Genomic DNA, 9763 nt, shown 5'->3' on the forward strand with positions numbered 1-9763 from the left:
TCGAATATTCTTGATGATAGATCGCAACCAAACACATTCTCTACTGGCTTCATGAATTGCAATGAGTTCTGAGTGATTTGTTGAGGTTTCCACTGTAGTTTGCTTCGTAGATTTCCAGGAAATGGCTGTACCGCAATATGTAAACACATATCCTGTTTGTGATTTACCAAAATGAGGATCTGACAAATATCCAGTGTCTGCATATCCAATCAACTGAGATGTCGAGTTTTTCGGGAAGAATAATCCAAAGTCTGTTGTTCCACGAAGATAACAGAATATATGTTTCATCCCACTCCATTGTCTATCCATCGGAGCAGAGCTAAATCTAGCCAATAAATTCACAGCAAATGCAATATCTGGCCTTGTATTATTTGCAAGATACATAAATGCACCTAGATATGGGATTTCAGGACCAAGAACCTCTTCATCATCTTCTCGTGGTCGAAATGGATCTTTATCAGGCTCTAAAGATCTAACCACCATTGGAGTAGTCAATGGATGAGATTTATCCATGTAAAATCTGTTCAAAACCTTTTCTGTATATGTAGATTGGTGGAGGAAAATTCCCGATGACAAGTGCTCGACTTGTATACCAAGGCAATATTTTGTCCTTCCAATATCTTTCATTTCAAACTCTGTCTTTAGATATATGACAGCTTCATCAACCTCTGTAGTTGTTCCTACAAGGTTTAAATCATCCAAATATACAGCAATAATCACAAAACCAGATTGTGATTTTTTGATAAAAATACATGGAGAAATTTGATTACTAATATACCAATTCTTTTGTAAATAACGACTAAGTCTATTATACCACATACGACCAGATTGTTTCAGTCCATACAATGATCGTTGAAGTTTAATGGAGTATATATGACGAGGTTCCTTGAACTCATCCATTTTAACCCTTCTGGGATTTTCATAAAGATTTCACTATCAAGTGAACCATATAGGTATGCAGTAACGACGTTCATAAGACGTGTTTCCAAATTTTCTTTAGATGTCATACCTAATATAAAACGAAAGGTAATTCCATCCATCACTGGTGAGTATGTCTCTTGATAATCAATGCCAGGCCTTTGAGAAAACCCATGTGCTACAAGTCGGGCTTTGTATCTTATAATTTTATTCTTTTCATTTCGTTTTCTTATGAATACCCATTTATTCCCAACAGGGTTCACACCAATTGGTGTTTGGACAACAGGTCCAAATACTTCTCTTTTACGCAATGAATTTAATTCTGTTTGGATTGCGTCTTTCCATTTTGGCCAGTCTTTTCTTCGACGACATTCATCTACACTTTGTGGTTCAGGATCACAATTTATGTCGACATCCAATGCCGCAGAATACACAAATACATCATCAATTATGGCTTTACTTCGATCCCATAATTTCATATCATGCACATAATTTATTGAAATTTCATGATTGTTTAATCCCGTATCTTCGGGGACTGGAATCTCTTCAGGAGATAATACCACTTCAGGGGTATTTGCTTCTTCTGGAGCATGTGCCACTTCAGGGGCAACTTTCTTTATTTTTTTTTCGTGGTGCAACATCTTTTGCACCGACCGGTCTACCACGTTTCAGGCGTGGCTTTGATTCTATAACCAATTCTTTTGTATCTGATTTTTGAATTGGTATATCTATTCTAGATGGAGTGTTTACTACAGGTATATGAGATTTAGTTATATTTCTAGAATCATTAAATGCGTCAGGCATTTGGTTTGTGATATTTTGCATATGAATAATTCTTTTAATTTCAAGTTCGCATTGACCGGTACGTGGATCTAGAAAATATAATCCTGATGCATTCCATGTTATGTCAGGATTAACTTTATTTGAATGTTTATCTCCCCCTAAGGGAGGAAACATAGACTCGTCAAAATAACAATCTGCATATCTTGCGATAAACAAGTCTCCAGTTAGAGGCTCCAGATATCTAATTATAGATGTGGAATCAAAACCAACGTAGATACCTATTCTTCTTTGAGCTCCCATCTTCGATCTTTGTGGTGGAGCAATAGGTACATATACAGCACTTCCGAAAATTTTGAAGTGAGAAATATTAGGAACTTGACCAAGTACCAGTTGTAGCGGAGAATGTTGGTTGTAGGAAGTTGGTCTAATCCTAATAATATTAGTAGCATGAAGTATTGCGTGACCCCATATAGATGTAGGTAATTTTGCTTTTAACAATAACGGTCTTGCAATAAGTTGGAGTCTTTTGATAAAGGACTCAGCTAACCCATTTTGTGTATGTACATGAGGAACTGGGTGTTCAACTGAGATTCCTACAGACATGCAATAGTCGACAAAAGTTGTAGATGTGAATTCGCCGGCATTATCTAAACGAATTGACTTGATGCAATGATCTGGAAATTGAGCTTGTAATTTGATTATTTGGGCAAGAAATTTTGCAAAAGCATCATTACGAGTTGAAAGAAGACAAACATGAGATCATCTAGTTGAGGCATCGATTAATATCATGAAGTACCTAAATGGGCCAGATGATGGGTGTATAGGTCCACATATGTCGCCTTGGATTCTTTCTAGAAAAGTTGGGCTTTCAAGCTGAACTTTAGTAGGGGATGGTCGAGTAATCAGTTTTCCTAAAGAACATGCTGAACATGGAAGATTATTGTTGGAAAGAACTTTAAAATCTTTAAGATGATGACCAGTAGAATTCTCTATAATACGACGCATCATAGAGACGCCAGGATGACCTAATCTTTCATGCCAAAGTGTAAAAGATTTTGGATCTATGAGTTTGGAAGCAATGATATTGTGCGACTCAATAGTTCTAATTTTCATCATATATAATCCTGAGGAAAGTGAGTGAAACTTTTCTAAGATTTTCTTGTTGATAGGATTAGCGGAAGTAATAAGAAGATATTCTCTATTAGCCTCAGAGGTAGTTTCGATGTGAAAATTATTGAGTCGGATATCTTTAAAACTAAGAAGATTTCTAGTAGACTTACTAGAATATAATGCATTTAGAATGTGTATGTGGGTACCATTAGGTAGGACGAAACTAGCTTTTCCAAAAACTTCGATTATATTAGATACGCCGGAAATCGTTCCGACTTGAGTTCAGTTTTGGTTATTTGGGTAAAATATTTTTGGTCTTGTAGAATCGTATGAGTTGTACCACAATCAGCAATGCATATATCTTCAGAATCCATTATGTATATAATTAAGAAACATAATTTATTTGATAAGAACATAACACACTACATAGTTCAAATAAAATAAAGCACACAATACATATTACTATGATGATTATATGAAACTAATCTTCAGCCTCCCATATGGGAGTTTCATTAGGTTCATTCGGACCATTAATGCTTATTCCTCCAGTTGTGATTCTCGGAAAATCATCTATGTTATTGTTGGCGAAATTTGTTTCTACCATTTTCTCTTTTGATTTTTGAGAAGATTGGTATAACTTAACAAGATGATCTGGGGCATGACAATTACGTGTCCAGTGCCCATCCATGCCGCACCTATAACAAACATTTTCAGTTTTTCCTCCTCGTGGTGCCTTTCTTTTACTCCGTGATTCAGATTGCCACTTCCGGTGACCAGAGTTGTTATATGGACGAAAATGCCCATGGCTCCGACCTCGTCCACGGTACCGCCCTTGGCCCCGTCCACCTCTATACCCTTTTCCACGTACATTTTGCTGGAATGACATGTTATTTACTTCAGGTAGTGGGGCAGATCCTGTTGGACGGGATTGATGATTCTTAATCACTAATTCATGATTCTGTTCAGCAACGAGGATAGTTGATAGAAGATCCCCGAACTTAGTAAATTTGCGCTCCCTGTACATCTCTGCTAAGTTGATATTGTTGGGGTGAAAAGTTGATGATGTTTTATCAATTTTTCTTTTTTCCGTAACTTTCTCACCACACATAATAAGCTTAGAACTTATTTTGAACAAAGCAGAACTATATGCTCGGACACTCTTAAAATCCTGAACTCTTAAATTAGCCCAATCATTTTCAGCTGCAGGTAGATAAACTAATTTCTGGTGATCGAACCTATCCTTTAGATTTTCCCATAAAATAAAGGGATCCTCGACTTCCAAGTACTCAGATTTTAAATCTTCATGCATGTGGTGTCGGAGAAAAATTATAGATGTAAAGGTTTCTTCAGCCGTAGATTTATTTTCTGCCTTTATTGTATCACTTAATTTTTTTGAACCAAAATGCAACTTTACATCTTGTACCCATGATAAATAATTATCGCCAGAAATGTCCAAAGCAACGAACAACAAGCTTGTAATATTTGTCATACTAAATCTGAATTAACACGAAAATTATTAAATTTTAATTCATCAATGTAAATATTACACAAAATCCTAGTTAATCGGATGCGTTAACAAGTACGCAATAATCAATCTATATATCATTATTATAATTGATAATATAAACAGATCTATATATAAAATGACAAATGGATTTTCACCCGCCATACGGACGTCTGCGTATGCAGGTTATCTCCGATCAATAATAAATTAAAGTGGACAATCCTGCATAAGTTAGTTAGGGGCAAAAAGTTATTATACGATAGTTATACAAATTATAAATTAAGGTTCCCACTATACTTCGGTATTACCCAAAATTAAATGGTACCGTAAAATAATAGGCGGTGCTCCAGCCATACATATTTAAATTATTAGTAGAGGGTATAACCACGTCTACTTCGGTCATATATATATATATTTAAATTATATGTAGAGGGTGTAACCACGTCTACTCATATATATGTACATTTAAATTAAAAGTATACCTTCTAGTTTCGGCAGGGCTTCGTGCTGATAACGTGTTATAAAATACCATGTTATAAAATACCGTCTATAGTAACAATAAAAGAGCTACTAAAAGAACTACTATATTTGATCGGAGAGAGAGGAAGATGAGTAAGAGAAAGAGCAGAGAAAGAATGCTCGGGTGCCATTCTCATTCACAAATTCAAGCTATTTTTATAGCAAGTGAAAGGGGACATGTAATTAATTCATATGGTAACAATTCTACACCTAGAACTTAGCCTTACTATTACAATATTTGACCACATGGCAAAATCAATTCACAACAAAAATATTGTTCTAATTTAAATATGGATCAACAAATGTATTGAGAGCTCTAACAAAATTTTTATTTCTTATAATACATGTTTATTCTTAACTTAAAAGTAAATGGAACATTTTTTTTAAGATTATTGTATTTTTTCTGAAATTGAATAAAAATAATGAGAAGTGAATAAGTGTGTAGAGATTATGAAAGAATAAAAGTTAATATGAAATCGAGTAATAATATGTTATCAAATTAATATTTTCTAATAAGTGTAAATATTTGAAAATAAATTACTATCATCATAATTATAAAACCATTATTGATGCAGGACGGAAGACTAGGATCATCAAACGTTAATCCTTAAAAATAAACATGAATTCGAAAGTATGATTTCAAAAAGATAAATCCGGAATCTACCGGAAAGATGAGAAAACCTTTAGGGTTTTTATTCAATCAAATATAGATCATCAGTTATATAATATCATAGTTTATAAGGGATAATAAACCCTAAAATATAATAAAAATAAATCCTAATTAAAATTAAAGATTAAATAAATGTGGCATGATCATGCAGATTTAAGCATGCTCGTGCACGAGATGCCTAGACCAGGACGCAAACTTATTGTCCATTCGGCATGATCATGTAACTTCAACATGATTATGTCGTTATCCTCCCTTGGCTTCTGGAAACCTTTGTTGTTTTGGCATGATCATGTAGCCCTTAAGAATGATCATGTTATTGTCCTCTCCTGCTTCTTTGTAAATCTATTTTGTCAAGTTTCACTTCAAAATTACCGGGTTGTCCTACATCAATTATTTCATATGAAATGACTTATAATTAATTAACTCATTAAAGTTGCATTTATCGGGCATGCTGCAATAAATACAGTTGATAAAACATGAGGTGGACATTTCATCTTGACGAGATAAGTAAGATAATTAAAAGCTCTCTTTTTATTTTTAGTTCAAATAAATAAAATTAAATATCAATATATCCGTAAAGAAAGATGTGTGGTATTAACACTACAAGAAAATAAGTATAAACACAACTGCATAAATACAACCAGTATTAAATACAACCATATCTCGTTGAAGTTAAGAGGCGCGACTAAATTCAACTGAAATAGGTCATATTTAAAAACGATTGTATTTAGGCGGTTGAATTAAGAAATAAATACAACCGACTAAATACAACTGAATTCAATAATAACCGAAAACGGTTGAATTTAGCAGCTCTACTTAATTCAGTCGAATTCGGTCTATTTTAGTCCCGCCTAAATACAACCGGATAATTACAACCGACACCTATTACCACTCTAAACGGTTGTATTTAGCCGCCTCTCCTAAATTCAACCGCCTAAATACAACTGTTTTTAAATATTACTGATTTCAGTTGAATTTAGCCATGCCAAAAAAATTGGAGGGAACTTTCCCGCCTATGAAATTTTCTAGTCTGAAAAATTAGAGGGAAAAATTGGAGACAAATATCAGCTCAAAATTTTAAAATACAATTTTTTAAAATAATATCTTGAAAAAAAATCAAAAATAAAATTAGTATTTTAAATATTTCTAAAATATGTAAATAGACAATAATAATATATTCATCCTAGATCTTGTAATTAACTTTTTATTATTTTTACTTATATTTAAGTATTTTCGATTATTTTCGACTAGTACTTCTTACAAATGTCAAGATCTATATATTTTAGTGATATGATAAAAATTTTAGAAAAAAATAAATGTATTTGGTTTCCTATTTTAATAGTCAACTATTAGTTTGACCAGTACTTTTTACTAGAGTTTAGTCTCATATTGATGTTTTGAGTTTTTAACAAATGTTTATAAATGATCCAACCTTAAGGATGTAATGATCTATATATTTTAGTCATATGACAAAATTTTTAGAAAAAAATAAATGTATTTCATTTACTATTTTAAGAATCAACTAGTAGTTTGACCAGTACTTCTTACTAGTGTTTAGTCCCACACAGATTTTTGATTTTTTAAAATTTGTTTATGAATGATCCAACCTTAAGGATATTAAGATCTATATATTTTACTGATATGATAAAAATTTTAGAAAAAAATAAATGTATTTGGTTTCCTATTTTAACAGTCAACTATTAGTTTGACCTGTATTTCTTAGAGTTTAGTCTCATACTGATATTTCGATTTTTTAAAAATTATTTATGAATGATACAACCTTAAGGATGTCAAGATCTATATATTTTAGTGATATGATTAAAATTTCAGAAAAAAATATATGTATTTAGTTTTCTATTTTAACAATCAACTATTAGTTTGACCAGTACTTCTTACTAGAGTTTAGTCTCATACTGATGTTTCGATTTTTTAAAATTTGTTTATTAATGATTCAACCTTAAGGATGTCGGGATCTATATATTTTAGTGATATGATAAAATTTTTAGAAAAAAATAAATGTATTTGGTTTACTATTTTAACAGTCAACTAGTAGTTTGACCAATACTTCTTACTAGTGTTTAGTCTCATACTAATGTTTTGACATTTTAAAAATTGTTTATTAATGATCCAACCGTAAGGATGTCAAGATCTATATATTTTAAAGATATGATAACAAATTTAGAAAAAAATAAATGTATTTAGTTTGCGATTTTAACAGTCAACTAGTACTTTGACAAGTACTTCTTACTAGTGTTTAGTCTCATACTGATGTTTTGATTTTTTAAAAATTGTTTATGAATGATCCAACCTTAATGATGTCAAGATCTATTTATTTTAGTGATATGATAAAAAATTTAGAAAAAAATAAATGTATTTGGTTTGCTATTTTAATAGTCAACTTGTAGTTTGACCAGTATTTCTTACTAGTGCTAGTCCAATATCGATGTTTTGATTTTTTTTAAAAATGTTTATGAATGATCCAACCTTATAGATGTTAATATATATATGTTTTACTGATATGATAGTAATTTTAGAAAAAAAATATATTTAGTTTACTATTTTAACAGTCAAATATTACTTTGACCAATACTTATTACTAGTGTTAGTTCCATATCGATGTTTCAAATTTTTTAAAAATGTTATGAATGATCCAAACTTACAGATGTCAATATTTATATATTTCAGTGATATTATAAAAATTTTAGAAAAAAATAAATGTATTTGATTTGATATTTTAACAGTCAACTTGTAGTTTGACCTGTACTTATCACTAGTGTTAGTCTAAAACGATGTTTATGAATGATCCAAACTTACAGATATCAAGATTTGTATATTTTAGTGATATGATAATTTTTTTTAAAAAAATAAATATATTTTAATCATTAGATATCAATTATTTTAACAAATAAAGTATAACAAAACATAATTCTAAATTTCACCGCACATTCTTGTTAATTGAATTTATCATAAAATTGATAAAAATCACAATTTCAATTTTTTATTATAATAATGAGTTGTTAAAATGAATTATAAAGTTAAAATATTTTAAGAAAAAAATTGACAAATTACAATACTTTTTATAGAATTTATCCGTATTTTAATTTTCATAACAGAAAATACGCAATATATGAACTGAATTTATAAATTGAAACTCCTAAAATTAACTGATTGCGGTCGTATTTAGCTTGGCCATGTCAGCAATCCGCGTGATTTAGATCCAACGTGCCAAATATAAATACCAAAAGATAATCCAACGGTGAGTATTATATTTTATAAATAAACTAAAAAACAATATTTTTTTAACTTAAAACCCTACAGCCCCTGTCCTCCCCTGTTGTCGCCGTCCACCTCTCCCCCCTCTCTCTCCATCTTTTCTCAAACCCTTCAAACACCTTCTTCATCCTCATCAAATCACAACAAACACGAATAATTATACACACAAATTGAAAATATTTATTACTACAAACCAATATGTCTTCTTCTATGTACCCATCTATAGGCACCCAGAAAGTTGTAATGCAATTGAGTTGGGTCGTAAGCTTTATGGGAGTTTGCATTTGTTGGGTGATGTTGATTCTTTTATTGAGACTAAATTGGTTGGTATGTTTGCAAAATGTGGGTGTATTGATGATGCACGCAAGGTGTTTGATGAAATGCGTGAGAGGGATTTGTTTACTTGGTCTGCTATGATTGGTGGGGTTTCGAGGGATAAGAGTGGGGTAAAGTTTTGGAGCTTTTTTGTGAGATGATGGAGGAGGGTGTTGTTCCAGATTAGTTTTTGTTTGTAAAAATTTTGCATGCATGTGGGAATTGTGGGGATTTGAGGACGATGAAGGTGATGCATTCGATAGTGGTGAAATGTGGGATGGATTTGGATGTTCTGTTTAATAATACGATATTGGCTGCTTATGGAAAATGTGGGGAGTTGGGTTATTTGAAGAGGTATTTTGGGAATATGGAAGGGAAAAATATGGTTTCGTGGAATTCAATTATATCTGGGTATTATCGGAAGGGTGAAGTAGAGGAGGCTCATAGGTTGTTTGAGATGATGTATAGTGGGTTTAGTGTTAAGGAAATTAAGGGGGATGTGGTTTGGGGGGAAATTGGGAATGAAGTGTCACCGGAGGAGACGGCGGTGTATGGAGTGAAAAAGGAGGAAATGGAGAGGAATTTAAGTTTGAGTTGCTATTGGAGGTGAAGTAGAAGCCACTGAAGTGAAAATAGGAAATGAACGATGGCGGTGATTGAAGCTCACCGGA

General features: G+C 32.0%; 1 protein-coding gene across 1 annotated transcript; it reads right to left on the reverse strand.

Annotated features, from left to right (window-relative positions):
* Positions 1-3292: 3292 nt before the first annotated feature.
* LOC141696509 (uncharacterized) lies at positions 3293-4300 on the reverse strand. The gene has a single exon (XM_074500641.1). The coding sequence runs from the start codon at positions 4298-4300 to the stop codon at positions 3293-3295; it is 1008 nt and encodes a 335-aa protein (XP_074356742.1).
* Between the last annotated feature and the right edge of the window lie 5463 nt (positions 4301-9763).

Source organism: Apium graveolens, chromosome 11 (genome assembly GCF_009905375.1).
Source record: "Apium graveolens cultivar Ventura chromosome 11, ASM990537v1, whole genome shotgun sequence".
NCBI lineage: Eukaryota > Viridiplantae > Streptophyta > Magnoliopsida > Apiales > Apiaceae > Apium > Apium graveolens.

Coding starts and splice junctions, on each gene's coding strand:
- LOC141696509 (XM_074500641.1), bottom strand. CDS start 4,300: ATGACAAATATTACAAGCTTGTTGTTCGTTGCTTTGGACATTTCTGGC.